Source organism: Anser cygnoides, chromosome 10 (genome assembly GCF_040182565.1).
Source record: "Anser cygnoides isolate HZ-2024a breed goose chromosome 10, Taihu_goose_T2T_genome, whole genome shotgun sequence".
Classification (NCBI taxonomy): domain Eukaryota; kingdom Metazoa; phylum Chordata; class Aves; order Anseriformes; family Anatidae; genus Anser; species Anser cygnoides.
Window position 1 is genome coordinate 21,111,349 of NC_089882.1, and position 15,264 is coordinate 21,126,612.

The window sequence follows — 15,264 nt, forward strand, 5'->3', positions numbered from 1 at the left end:
GCTGATAATACTGCTAATATTGATGGAAGGAAGCTGGTGAAAGCTACTTGGAAGCATGTAAAGTGAATACTCTTGCTGCTTAGATGGAGCAGTACAAAATCCGAGTACTTGCTTCTGTCTGACAAATGCAGAGGGCGGTTCTGCAGAGTGCAAAACCCAAACGATGTGGTGAGTGCTACTGCAGGCTGCGCACACGTTGGCAGGCTGCCTTCTGTCCAGCTGTATGCTGAACAAAGCCTTTCATCTCTTGTGAAACTAAGGCGTGGGGAAGGTGTTCTGGCCTGAGTGTTTTCATTTTATTTCTAATTGCTGCTATAAAGAACATGAATGTACTTTGAGCTTTAGACTGCCAAAACCCCTATAAATTCCATAGTTGAAGCACGTAGGTTGCCTTGGGGTCGCCCAGCTAGTACGGGCTGACCACAGCATAGTCCGTGCATGGTCAGCACGGGCTAACTACGTTCCACATGTACGTGTGTATATAGTTAGTCACAAAACTTTTGAATTTTATTATTACAAAGGCCTGAAAGCCTTTGGAACTTAACCTGTAGCTTTATATACATATGTATATAAATACATATATGTATATGAAGGCTTCCAGTGCTTGTGACTTGCATAAGGCACTTTTCCTGTGGAATTTAGTGACTTAAGCTTGTGCTTGTGAAGGTCTTGCAGCTACGGCTTCTTTAGTACTCGGGTGCTTAAGTCTCAATTTATTTAAGTCTTAATATAGTCTCAATTTTCATCGGGGGAAAAAAAAGTAATACAGAAAGTGCACATTTTTAAACGAGAGCAATTTGATGTTCGGAGGCTCGGGGCTCCTGGCGCCGCAGCGCCGCGCTCCCCCAGCGCCTCACACCCGGGGGGGAGGGGACCAGGTCGTGGCGCGCAGGCGCAGCGCGGCGGAGACCCGGGCCGTGCGGCCCCGCCCGGCCCGCCGGGGCGTGCTTCCGCTTCCGGGCCGGCGCCGCGGCTGCTTCCGGAGCGGAGCGGAGCAGGCGGCAGGCAGCGGGCGGGCGGCTGGTGGTGGCGCCATGGTGAGCGCGGGGCCGGGGCCGGGGCCGGGGCCGGGGCCGGGGCCGGGGCCGGGGCCGGGGCCGGGGCCGGGGCCGGGGCCGGGGCCGGGGCCGGGGCCGGGGCCGGGGCCGGGGCCGGGGCCGGGGCCTCCCCGCTTCCTGGGGCACCGCCGGCCCTAACGCGCCTCTTTTCTCTCTTTCAGGCTCGCAACGCGGAGAAGGCCATGTGAGTGCGGCGTGCGGGCCGGCCGGGCCTCAGCTCCCCGCCGCCCCCCGGAGGCAGCTCCCCCCTGCCCGCGGCTCGGCGGCTGCCCCCGGTTTGCACGGCCTGCTCCAAGCCCCCTGCTCTGAGCGCGGCTTTCTGCGCTGAGCGGCGGGTCCGGGGCTGCTGTAAAGGCGGGGGGCTGGCAGGGCCGGGGCACCTTTCCTGCAGGGACAGGCTGAGGGAGCTGGGCCCGGGGAAGAGAAGGCTCCGGGGAGACCTCGCAGCGGCCTGCCGGGGCATAAGGGGGGCTGCAGGAGAGCTGGGGAGGTACTCGGTGTCAGGGGGTGCAGTGATAGGACGAAGAGTGACACTCTAGAACCAAAAGAGGGTAGATTTAAACTAGATACAAAGAAGAAATTCCTCACCCAGAGGGTGGTGAGGCCCTGTCGCAGGCTGCCCAGAGGAGCTGTGGGTGCCCTGTCCCTGGCAGTGCCCAAGGCCAGGCTGGATGGGGCTGGGGGCAGCCTGGGCTGGTGGGGGCGGTCCCTGCACATGGCAGGGGTTGGGACTGGGTGGGCTTTCGGGTCCCTTCCAACCCAAACCGTTCTCTGACATGAGCCATCTGTAAAGGAGGAACCTGGTGCTGAGGAGCTTGCAGCACTGTGCTGGGCAGTGCTGCTGGCTGTGCCAGCCAGTCCAGTACAGAAACTGCAGCAGGGCTGGATAATAAACATGGAAGTTGTTCTAACATTTCACTATGGTTTTAGGCAGTTTCCATTTTTGGAACAGAGGGGACAGGCTAGACAGGCATCTGTCAGTGTGGGTTTAGGTATAACCTTTGCCTGGGAGGGCCTTGAGCAAAATCAGTCTTTAATATCTTAATTCTCCTATTGTCTTTCCAAAGTACCTTTTCAAGAAGGTTTTCAGACCACATATTTAAAACTACTAAATTAGAAGCTCATTAATGTATTTGTTTTGCATTTATTTTACTGAAATATTTGTTGAGTTTGTAATAGTAATTCAAAGAGAGACCGAAGGGACTACAGCTATGTAGTACCTTGTGAGGTGCTCTCGTACAGTGATACAACCCAGTGCACCTTAGACACTGAATTGAATGGTGCAGTATTTCATTCTGGAAATGCTTCTCTGATCCTTAACAGTAGATGGAGCCCTAGATAATTGTCTTACACGCAGAGTACAGATATGAAGCTAAAGAGAAGGTGTTAAGTGCTCTCTCAGTTGATTTGTGCTTTTTAACATAACTATTAAATGTTTTGTAAATAAATAAAACCATGCATTAAAAAAATGGGGTCTATATAGTTTCAGCTTAGTTGTAAGAGACTTGAAATATTTTAGACATTTTAATAAGCTTGATTGCAAGGTGCTGCCCTCAATGAAGGTTTTTTTTTTTTTTTTTTGCTTTTTGATGCTAAGATAAGTACATTTTATGCTTGTGTTTGTAACTTGTTGTCATCCTTTTGCTGGTAATATCTAACACATTGGAATATGTTAAATAGAAAAATTAATTAGTTGCTTGCCAGGGTTTGTCTAAGAAATTAATCACTGAGGATTTCTAGTGTTGTAGAAGTTGGTAGTCAGAAGAGCTAGTCAATGAATGCATTTCGTTTTCTACAGAATGGAGAAAACGTTAAGTTTTCTTAACGTTTGTTAAGTCTGTAATATAAAGAAAAAAAAGAACTTACTGCAGTTGAGGTGTAGATGTATAGAAGTAAATTTGCTTCCTTCCATTTTTTTTTTTTTTTTTTTTTTAGGACGGCCTTGGCAAGATTTCGTCAAGCTCAGCTTGAGGAAGGAAAAGTTAAGGTATGATGTAAAAAATTAAAGCTTTGTTAGCTTTGATGAAGGGTGGAATGCAAGCCATGTGCACACCTGTGTAACAGTTTCCAGAAAGACCATGCACTGCATTCAAGAGTCGTATAGGAGCTTGACATTAGTCATCCGGAAAGCAGTTAAAGTAGGGACTGTGTTTCACAATGACACAAAAGAGAAATGGTAAACAGAATTTTCTTAAATAACTGCTTAAAATACTGGTAAATAACAATTGCTTATGGTAGTATTCTAACGAAGTAATAACCATGGAACAGAGGGTCTTCAGGATCCTTCTGAACTCGAGGCTTGCATGTGACAATAGTGGCATGTTATTAAACCAACACATGATGTCTGCATCTGATCATAATTGTCTTGGCTCTTATGGCGCTTTTGGGGAGGGGGAGGGTTGGGAGCTGGAATTGGCATCAGATTTACAAATTTGGTAAGCCCATTTTAGACATTAAAAAATATATACGTATTGTAATGCAAGAAATAGCACCCCTAAACCCACGTAGAACCTTAGTGAACGATTTTCAACTCTCTCTGGATGTTTCTGTACGTTTTTCACTGAATCATAACTCAAATTGCAAGAATATTTATGTAGGGATCAGAGTGTTCTCAATTTTTTTTAGACAGGTTTATAATTTTTAACTTTGGTAACTGGCAAAGAAATTCTGGAAATTCAAGTGTCTTGTTTTCGCTCTGTAAGGAGAGATGTTTTACACGTAAGATGGGACAGTTTCTGGTATGCTATGTGAAGGAAGGCTTTTTTTTTTTTTATATATATAAAGGGCTGACCTGTGGAAGTACTGTAGGGAAAGGGACAAAATAATTGCACGCGGTACTAGAGGTAAGATGAAATTGTGAAGGTTGGGGGAAAAAAGTGGTTTTAATTAACAGTAGTTGGGAGAGTACAAAATTAAAACATCCTGAAGAAAAGTTATGGAATTTAGGTAGTTGTAATTGAGAAAGAAAGGCCCGAGCTTAACAGCTGCTTGGAAAATAGTGGATTTTATTTAGATGCTAGTATATTGAAAATTATATGAATGCAGCTGTCCTAGATGAAACATTATTCATCTGTGTAGTGATATGAAGGATTAGGTGACACGTTTTGTTTTGAATAAAGTGGGATTATGTAGTTTACAGTATTCTGTGGTAGTTTAATTTGGCAGGTCTGTAAGTAGTCATTTTTTATCCGCCCGTTAAAAATTGGTGGGAGCAGAAGGTACTGGATGCTGGTAGCATAGTTTAGGTTTAATCAAGCAACAGTTTGCATGAAATGCTGTGACCATATTGATGATAGATTGTGTGGTTTTTTTGTCTAACAGGAGCGAAGACCTTTCCTTGCATCAGAGTGTAATGAATTGCCTAAAGCTGAGAAATGGAGGCGACAGGTAATGTGAATAGATCTTTATAATTCTGTAGCAGGTTGAACTTTTGTAAGCAGGCTGTCTAAAACAGACGTGCTAAATTTTTCAGACTTCTTCAGTATATTGACAGTTAATGACAGTTTAATTTAGACAGGAATATCATACAGTTCACCACACGTGTTCAGTGAAGGTACAGCCACATTGCAATGCCCAGGGCTGTGTCCAGTTGACTTTTGAATATCTCATGGGACTGGGATTCCCCAACTTCTGGCCCCTGTACCAGTGTTTGACAGCCCTTTTAATTATTTTTTTTTCCTATGACAGTACTCAGAATTTCCCTGGTCCAATTTGAATTTGTCACTGCTTGTCCTATTGGCATGCACCTCTCCAACAGCCTGTCTTTGTTTTCTCTATACCCTCCAGAAGACACCAATAGGGTGTTCCCCCTTCATCTTCTCTTTTTAGGGTTGACCAAACCCATCTCTCTCTTAGCCTTTCCTTGCGTGTCGTGTGCTCCAGCCCTCATCGTGTGTATGTTGTACTCCAGGTGTGATCTCACAAGCGGCAAATAGAGGGGAAGAACCAATTCCACTTGCTGGCCACGTTCTTGCTAACCCAGAGCAGTGTGAGGTTAGCCTGTTAGCCTGAGGTTAGCCTGCAGTGTTGTATCATTGACTCCTGTTGAGCTTTTTGTTCAGCTTATTCTTCAGAAGCTGCTTTCAGGTCATTCAGCAGTTGGCCTGGACTGTTAAATGGGCTTATTCTCCCAGATGCAGACTTTGCCTTTTCTTTCAGGAACTTTGTGGAACTCTGTAGACCCATTCTCTAACCTATCCAAGTCCCTCAGTAGCTTTTGCTCCCCCTATCTCGTCTCATTGTGACCTTTCCAAGAGTGCATCCAGGCTGTTAGAAACTTTAAATGATGCTGACCCTGGAGGGGTGTCACTAGTAGTTATCTGCTAGCTGAACTTTGTCCTGTGCGTCACAGGCTTTTGATTCTGGCTTGTCCAGCCAGTATTGGTATTGAAATGGCACTGAAAGGCTTGCTAAAGCAAAGGTAAACGGCGTTCACTCAGCCTGCCAGCTCATCATAGGGCTGGCCTGTTGGACATTCCTCTCTTCCCTTCTTTGCCTGAAAAGTCAGGGGCAAAGCTATTGGATATACTTATTAGGAATTTGATTGTTTATGATAACTGATGTAAAATAATTGCATGTATTTTAAGCCTTTGAGGTACTATGTTAGTCCAAATAAAATCTATGTTGATATTTGAAATTGTTAGTCTCAGATCCACTTTCTGGATCAAAAAGACAACTTCAAGAAGGACCTTTCTGGGTTTTCTAGTTGGTTGTGAGTAGGTGGTGTTCTTTTGTGTTTTTGTTTTTTTTTTTTAATGGAGAAATTCACTTCTGTGTTCTTATTTAACTAGATCATTGGTGAAATTTCCAAGAAAGTGGCACAGATTCAAAACGGTAAGATTTTTCTAATTAAATTTTATCTGTTTGAATCTCTGGTCCTAACCAGGAGATCATAGTATTCCATGTGAGCAGTACGCCTCTAGTAAGTTGCTTAATTTCTTGTTTCTTTTCCCTTTAACAGCTGGATTGGGCGAATTCAGAATTCGGGACCTGAACGATGAAATAAACAAACTTCTGAGGGAAAAAGGACACTGGGAAGTCAGAATAAGGGAGCTAGGAGGTCCTGACTATGCTGTAAGTGCAGATTGTTTTGCACTACATGGTGGTTCTGCTTACAACTAAAGTGAATAATGAGAAAAATCTGTGCAACATTTAGCGAACTATTATTTGGCCAGTGCTTATTAGAGAGGAACCTTATTTAATCCCTAAATACTTCTTCTAATGTGATTTAACATTTGTTTCCACGATGAGCAAATTTGACTTTTCATTTGGAGTGCTGGTTTGAGGGGTCTTACCTTCCTGTTAAATGTGTACAGCAGTGTTCTGGTTTTATCCATTGGTAAGCTTTTATTTGATTCCGTGCCTTATCAGTCTGTAGAAAGGTTTCTCCTTGGGTCACCTAGTTACTGCTGAAAATGAAAGGAGACTAGCTCTCATTTGCTAAAACATCAAAAGTGTGTTTATTGTTAGATTTAGTAGTGCTTATTTACAGGATACCTGAACGTAATAGTACAGACAGTAAGAAGGCTTTAGATATTCTGTCAAAGTGAATCAGGTATGGGTACTTTATTGTTTTCATTGTTGTTTTAACTGGGTGATTTCTAGTAAAAGTAGAGACTGTATAAAGATGAGCTTTGAGGGCATTTTACTTGTACGGTTGTTTGAACTGATAAAGCTTATCTCCTTTCTCAATCCTTTAACCTATTAAGATGCCTATTTTTATTGAGGAATAAAACATAAAGCAACTAACTGTTTATTTTTCAGAGGATTGGACCAAGAATGTTAGATCATGAAGGGAAAGAAGTTCCAGGAAACAGAGGTTACAAATACTTCGGAGCTGCAAAGGATTTACCAGGAGTTAGAGAGCTTTTTGAAAAGGAGCGTAAGTAAATAACTCTTCCTAGATACAAATCTGTATAGTAGTATTTTTTTGAGATACCACTCAGACTAGACAGTAAATTTTACTAGACTATTTACTATAGTACGTAGGGAATGCTAGTAACTACATTTCCTGGCCTGTGTCTTAGATCAACTACATGAAGCACTGAACTCAAGAAATTAATTAAATGCTATTTCTTTGGACAAAGAGCACCTTTGACTCCTTACAGCTTAATAAAAGAAGCGTAAAAAAAGAATAAACTGTTTTCTACTGTGAGTTCAAAATAGTAAGTACTAATATGCTATAGAAACCTTCCAGCATAGCAGGTTGACTTTAATGGTAAGCTATAGGAACTAATTTAAAAAAAAAAAAGATAGAAATTTGAACATAATTTTAGATGCAGGAATCAGGTGTCATAATAAGAAAATCTAGCTGTAAGTAGGTAAAACTGTGTGTTGACTTGTCATAGAATGAGAATTACTTTGACTTGAAAATGAGGCAAGTCTACTGAATCAGCTCTGTCTTGTTTGCTGTCTCAGGAGTTATGGGAGGTACTACATGATCTGCGGCAGCCTGGGCCAGTTTTCTAGTTTCTTTCATATAATAGTCTTGCTCGTTACTGGGACCCCAGTACACGGAGAAAAATGCATGACAGAGTGTAGAGTTGCTAGATGGTGGCAACTGTGTGATAGGAAGCATCAGGGTTGTGCAGGCCAGAGTAAAATACCAGTACTGATACTGCCAGCAGTTCAGATCATCCGGTGATAATTAGATTATTGTGGTAGTTATAGTTGCTGTGAGGTTGGTGGGGGTCAGGAATGCACTGCAAGCTATTAGGGTTGACTTTATGAATGACAGACATGTATTTTTCAAGCCCTTCCACCACCCCGAAAAACTCGAGCCGAGCTTATGAAATCCATTGATGCCGAATACTATGGCTACAGAGATGAAGATGACGGTATTCTGGAGCCACTGGAACAAGAACATGAAAAGAAAGGTATGCAAGATTCAAAAACCTCTGTGAATAGTCATCTACTTTTTCTTAGATGTGTAGACATTAGAATGTCCTGGTAACCTTTAACATAGAGAAAAGCCACTCTTTTGAAGTAATAACAAAAATGTTTACTTTTACGTGTGTATTACTTCATGGCTGCGTTTTCTAGAAAATCTCATTCTGTATCTAGCACCCTCTTTCTTGGAGAGACCTAATTCAGCCAGAGACCCACAGTTCCAGAATAGGCAGTTAAAAAAAAAAAAGTTCAGAGTTCTTACTTTCATTTAAAAAAAAAAAAATGACACTTCTCATGTCCCATACTGTCAGTCAAGTCCCAACCAAATGCATCTTTTGAATGACATGCACTTTTTTACCCACTATAGTGTTCTGTAACAAAGCAACAGTCTTGCCTGGTCTTACTGGAGAAGACAGAAGGACCAAAGAAGTCAGTTCTCCCACTTCCAGCTTGCACACATTCCCATCTTTTCTTTGAAATACTCCGCTTTTGCCCAGATCCAGCACATCTGCTAGCATCTGTAAATGTTAGTGGATGAGCTTCTCTGCCTTGAAAGAGAAGAGAGTAGTTACTACCAGAGTAGTTATTTTGTATTTAATTGCTGGTGTGTTTTTTCTTCCTGGTGGCATTTGTCTGTAATCCTTTCCCCTAGATACAATGGCTGCTAGGAGCTTGTCAGATGAATGGCCTTCTGAAGAGTAGTAGCTGCCTTTGATTTGGTTTAAATCTCAAGTTAAGGTGAACTGATGCTCCCTTGGTACTCTGTTGAAGAGAAAACATAGAGTTCCTCTTCAGGCTACTAAAACTAATTTTAATATCTCATCCCCCAGTTTCTTGTGCAGGCATGAAAAGTTTACTCCAACGTACACGTCCTTTTCTCTGTATGGAAATGGTTTCATATTTTTGAACATCTTTGTCACTCTTCTCTTAAGCCTTTTCCAATTATGCTGTTCCTTGAAATATGGAGTGGAGGTGATCAGAACTACACATAGCATTTAAGATGTAAGTCCACCGCAAACTCTTTCTTTACAGTGACAATTACATTTTATCAGTGATTGTCACTGTTCCATTCCTAGATTTGGCTGTGTGTTGAGTTATGTTTTGTAGGTGATTCAAGGTCTTTTTGAACATTAAGTTAGATCAAGCAGGAGAGATGATGAACTTTGAAGTTATTATTTTTTCCCATGGATAACTTGTGCATAGCTGGCACGTAGGTACTTAAATCACAATTGTGTAAGCATTTCTGGAGGATGGGGTGAGGGGCACTTAAGAGGTGTCTTTCATCTTTACAACTGTTAGTGGTTTCATATTGTTAATAAATAAATTTCCCCTTTGAAACGAATACTTTTGCAATAGATGATACTTATTTATATCTGCCACCTTATTCTCCAGCTTTGTTCCTACTGACTTGCCCAGTAAAGACATCAGAATTATCAGCTGAGTTCTTTGAACCCTCTTTAAAATCCAGCACTGTTTCTGCCATCTGGTATTTGTGTAGTTTTAAGCAAGAGACCCTACACCTTCAAGAGCTTAGCTGTTTTGTAAATAGTTGTTTTAGCATTTCAGGTGAGCACTCATTGATCCTGGCAATTTGTTACTATTTGCTTTGTATGTTTGTTTTATAATACCTTCTATTGATGCTTCAACTGGAGGCAGATCCTCATTGCTCCACATGAAAAGGTCCTGGCAGGTTTTTCCACAAAACACAGCAGATGAGAAGATCATTTTTTTTCTTGAATAGTTTTGCCATTTCCTAGTGCTCCTTTTTGTGTATGACTGTCTCTTCAGAATTAGGAAAAAAGTTTAAAGGAGACTGCAGAATGTGACTTGTTAAGTAGGTTGAGCTTAACTGTTTGTAATACTTAGTGGCTCTTGATATGGTCATCTACTTGTTACACTTACCCCTCCTCAATGATGAGATCTTCACACTGTTGTGGTGTATTAGAGCCTCGTGACTTATTGGCTAGGTATAGGACAGGGAGGAAGGAGGAAAGAAATGACATACTCCACTTACCTGTGTCCTGCAGCGTAGCTTGGAGCTTTAACCCAGGTGAGCAGTAGCTGGCTGACAGACAGTTGATGCCATAGGAAGGGAAGCTGTGTGCGTTGCCAGAAAGGTATCTCGCTCAGTGTTTGTCTCACACGTCCTGCTAACCGCAGGCAGGAGAGGTAGCATGGTTACTGAAGAAAATTATCATCTTTGGTGATTGTGCTACTTGAAATAATAAGGGTAGAGGTAGAGATGCTAGCAGAACCAATACATGGAAATGAAGCAAATGGGTGGGGGGAACTGTATAAAAGAGCCTTGGTTCGAGTTAATGTGGCTAGCGTAACCCTGAATTTGTCTTTCAGTGTGCATTGCAAGGAATGTCTTTTTTTTTTTTTCACCCAGTATCATCAGTACATAATATCTAAGATTCCCTTTGGGTCACTTGTTATCTAGGTTCTTGTGACTTTTACATGTGATCAGAAGAGTTAAAGTGTTGTAAAATGAAGTATTGAAAAAAAACTTCTTAATTTGTGTAGCTTTTCTGTTAAGAAACCACACAAAACACAGTCATGTGCCACTGGTTAGATCTTGCTTTCTTAGGGAGACCATTTTAATGTTCACTTCGGGAGCCAAGGGGAATGACTGTTGAATTGTATAGTTGTAGGCATTTCTACTGCTTAGTTGCATTAGTTTTGCACTTTCCTACAATTTTTAGGCACTTAAGTTGTCACTGATGAAGCTTCTTAAAACTCGTGTTCGAGCTCTTAGTAGCTCTCAGTTGCATAATGAAGACAGGACAGCCTAAACGGTCCTAGCTAGCAGTGAGCTACAGAATTGGAAGCATGCTACAAAATAAGCAAGAAATGCACTCTGAGATGAAAAGTACTTGTGTGGGTGGTCATTCCATGGAGCGTAATCATATTTAATTACCTACATGGTGACCAGGATTCCTGTAGCTGCTGACATGGTAGAAAGCCGAAGTCACTTACCCTGGTCACGTGGCTCCCTGTTTTTGTGTTAACAGGGTCAGTTGATGTTTATCCATGACACTCAGAATCTAAAATGTACCCCAGTTAGTACTGTGACAGTGTGCTACTTACTAACATTGGATTTTGCTCAGACAGCATTGACATCAAAGTTCGACAGTAAGTGCATATTACAGATGTAGAGGATTTAACTGAGAAGTTTAAGTCTTTGGAAAAAAAAAAAAAAGCTTTGGAAATCGGAGACAAATCAAAGGAACTCTAGCTTCAGTTGTTGCAGGACTGCTGTTGAGGAAATTGGAGCTACAGCCGGACCATGCTGCTTTAAATTGTTCTCACATACACTTACTCTTTTCCTTTGCCGAACAGTTATAGCAGAAGCAGTGGAAAAATGGAAAATGGAGAGAGAGGCACGACTTGCGAGAGGTGATGAGGAGGAGGAGGAGGAAGTAAATATCTATGCTGTCAATGAAGATGAGGTATGTGATGGTTAAGGTGATGTTACATTTCATGTGTCTTCTATGCAGCCTTATGAAGGAAGAGAGATTTTGCTGAGAACCTCTCTGCTGCTGAATTCTGCCCTTCCCTCTGCCTAAATTCCTGTTCAGTTGTCCCTGTTTAGTTTAAAAAAATATATTAGTAGATAAGTATGTTTGGTCTAAGTTTACAGAATGATGAAAGCTGGCAGATAGGAAAGATGTTTTGCTAGAGGGAAACAACTAACGGTTAGCTGAGACCTTGTGATTAACTGTCATTGCCTGGACTGCTGGTACTTGTACGGTAGTGTGTTACCAGCACTGTTGAGTCACACTTCTAAGTATGATCTTACCTGAGTAATAGAATCATAGAATCATGTAGGTTGGAAAAGACCTCTGAGATAAGTCCAACCCTTAACCTAGCACTGCCAAGTCTACCACTAAACCATGTCTCTGAGCACCACATCTACACGTCTTTTGAGTACCTCCAGGGCTGGTGACTCAGCCACTTCCCTGGGCAGCCTGTTCCAATGCCTCAGCTCTGGGCAGCCTGTTCCAATGCCTGAACTCTTGTCAGTGAAGAAATTTTTCCTAATATCCAACCTAAACCTCCCATGGCACAATTTGTAATAATACAAATAGTTTTTTTGTGTAGTAAATTTCAGGCCATCAGTTTATAGCAAAGCCATTTAATGTTCAGGGATTTGTTCACAGTTGAATTTTGATACAACAAGGTTTTGCTGATGCTGCAGTCATCACTGTTACTTGCTTCTTTCTTCTTCCTGCACCCAGAGGCAGTAAGGGAAATGAAAGATATTCCCAGTGTGCTCTGAGATCTGTAAAAGGGATACTGAAAGCCAGTTCTTATTTCTTAGTCCATACCCAAGAGGGTTTATCACTAGAATGAAAAGGAGGTAGTCCGTAAGTTAAAACTGGTTATTCCTTCTGTATCTTGTTTTGTTTGTATTATTTTGTGGTTCATAAGCCCATCTCTTAGGCATGAGAAAGGCAGTATAGATCTATACAGGGAAACGGTGCGTATATTTTATATTTTTTAAGGCACTTGCTTTCTTCTTGATTGGCTAGCTCCTCTTTTGTTTATAGCTTTGCTATTGTAGCCAGAGTTACATAGGAAAGTAGAGATTGTGGCCTTATGTTCATATTATTTCCACAACAGAGGAAAAGCCATATGAAGAAGAAAAGCAACAATTCTGAAAATGTCTAGGACCTTAGGATCTGAATGTAATGCGTGTCATATTCTGTTGTTGTTTGGTCCTTTTCACCTACTTTCTGTGTTTTTGTATCCTCATTTATTTTTTCACTGGTTCCTTCTGGCAGATTTGTGTTTGACTCCTTCAGAAAGTAAACTTAATGTCATTTAATTTTTTTTAGTCTGATGAGGAAGGTGGCAAGGAAAAAGAAGGTGAAGAAGGCCAACAGAAATTTATTGCACATGTTCCAGTGCCAACTCAGCAGGAGGTAAGACATCAGAAAATTGAATTGCAGACGTGCTCTTGCTATTGCAAGATACGTACTTTGTTCCTTCAGTGATTTTACTCTGTGACTGTTTAATTCTCTTGCAAATGCTGTGGAACTGTCCACAATTACAGCACCATTGCTATACCCCATTGCATACCAGTACCCCCAAGTCCTTCCCCACAGGGCTACTCAATCCATTCTCCGCTCAGTCCGTATTTGTGCTTATGATTGCCCCAACGCAGATGCAGGACCTTGTGCTTGGCCTTGTTGAACTTCATGACGTTTGTATGGGCCCACCTCTCAAGCCTGTCAAGGGCCCTTGATGGTATCCCTTCCCTCTGTTCCACTAATTTTATACCAGTATAAGCCTCTTAACTTTCACTGTTCATTTCTTGTGCTCCTTCCTGTTTTGCTAGCTGGCTGTTCTGAGTTTCAGCATCTCAACTAAGCTGTATGTTTTACTTTTATACTTCCAGATTGAGGAAGCTCTTGTACGGCGAAAGAAGATGGAGCTTCTTCAGAAGTATGCTAGTGAAACTCTCATGGCACAGAGTGAAGAAGCAAAAAGACTTTTAGGATTATAATGCTGCATGAGTATGTCCTGGTTTTATATAATCCATCCTAAAGCACCAGTTTGATATATTCTGACAGCAGTCACTTTTAGCTCTGAAAGTCCCTGTGAATGTTAAGAGTAAGTTGTGATCAAGTTAGTGTACTCTGCAAAAGGAAGAACACTCTTTTGGTCAATCTGCTAAGATGACTTGCACTTCGGTGCTGTGAAAGATCAAGCCTAGATTAGCATGGTTTCTACATCTCCAGTAACAGTCTTCAGTCATTTCACTTTGTGAAACACTCTGTGTGGCAGTGCATCTTACAGATAAACCAGCAAACCATATGACTACTTACATCGCTAGAGAAATCTAACTGATGTTACTGCCGGTCTGTCTCCTGTATCCGTGCTGTATGTAAACATATTTCTCATGTTGAGTTTAGCTGACCTGAGTCCAGAAGTTACTTATTCTGTTGTGCCTGGTTAGTTTACCAGAATAGCTCAGAACCTGCTTAGAGAGAGCTTGATGGCAGATCTTGAATGATTTTGAAGTTGATTTGCTTCTTTATATAACACATGAAGTATTGTCCAAAAGCTGTTACCATTTTTATGGTTTGGAGCCGTGTGTATGAACTGCTCAAATGCTGGATATTCTAGCAGCTATTGTAAATACTTTCATCTTTGCAATACCTTGTTCAAATATTTTTATTAAATTTTATACACACTAATGTCTTGTTTCATTCTAGTTCAAAGGATTGTGCTCTTTACCCTAATCATAGTCAAAGAATAGGGTCATAAACAGTCATCCACACCAGGATTTGAAGTTGGGCGTCCCCTCCTGCTCACAGCTTGTGTATCACGTGAAAAGAGGCAGATCACAGCAGAGGGCTTGTTTAGGGTCTGAGTGAGTAACATTGTTATACAAGTCTGAATGAAACTTTAAATTGGACTTCTGTAGCAGTGGAGTAGAAGTGCTATCTAAGGAATACACCGTAAACAACTAACCACATCAGGGACTACAGAGTTTCTAGATGCTTTTAATATTCAGCTCTATATTGTAATGTAGCAGCATACTACTCCATTTCTGACTCAATTTTGTGTTCTCTGAGTTGCAAGTATCTTTCTGAAGCTGTTTTTACTTTGTGCTGCTGCCTCTTGAGCGTTTTCTAGTCTTGCTTTTAGAAAAGCTAATGTACTTTATCCACAGGTTATTTGTATTGCTGTAAAAGATAACACTTTCCTAGAGTTTCTTCCCTGAAATGTCTGACCACCAAGAATGAAATACTAGGCTCCTTTCATGTTGGATGTGCTAACAGGTTTATGGACAGGAAGGACTGGATCAGAGTAGCGTACTTCACCTATGGAAGAGATTAGTATGTGAAAGCTAAGGGCTTTGTTGCCTGGCACTAAGCCATGGCATTCCTGGAGCTTAATAAATTGGCAGGCTGGCTGTTAAGTCCTTATCAAGCTTCAGGAGTGTTAGTCACCAAACCGTAGTATGACGAAAAGGCAAACAAAAATAAACAAACTAGAGCTGCCAAATGGCCTTGCCAAAAAGGCATTTAAAGTTTGGTTGTAAAAAGCCCCTTGCCAACCATGCTTCTATTAGACTGTCCTTTTTTTCTTTTCTTTGTTTAGTATTTTTTTTCTAGTGGAGCAGTGCTTGTAAGAAAAATGCATGTCTTGCTGCAGATTTGCTAAGCTATACGCTGCAGATAACCAAACCAGATTTAGAGGAGGAAAAAACAAACAATTATTATGGCCTGATTCAGTTTGGTAATAGCTATGGTTGGTCCTTTCTGTCACCATACACATCTATAGCATGAAAGACAAAAATGGA

General features: G+C 41.5%; 1 protein-coding gene across 1 annotated transcript; it reads left to right on the plus strand.

The window, feature by feature from the left end:
* Nucleotides 1-785: 785 nt before the first annotated feature.
* ISY1 (ISY1 splicing factor homolog) lies at nt 786-14,152 on the plus strand. The gene is made up of 11 exons (XM_067002872.1): nt 786-1,037; nt 1,220-1,242; nt 2,994-3,045; nt 4,380-4,445; nt 5,849-5,891; nt 6,019-6,131; nt 6,822-6,939; nt 7,811-7,933; nt 11,289-11,398; nt 12,788-12,874; nt 13,351-14,152. Exons 1-11 carry the CDS (start codon nt 801-803, stop codon nt 13,456-13,458), a joined length of 1,080 nt encoding a protein of 359 aa, XP_066858973.1. The 5' UTR covers nt 786-800; the 3' UTR covers nt 13,459-14,152.
* Nucleotides 14,153-15,264: the final 1,112 nt, after the last annotated feature.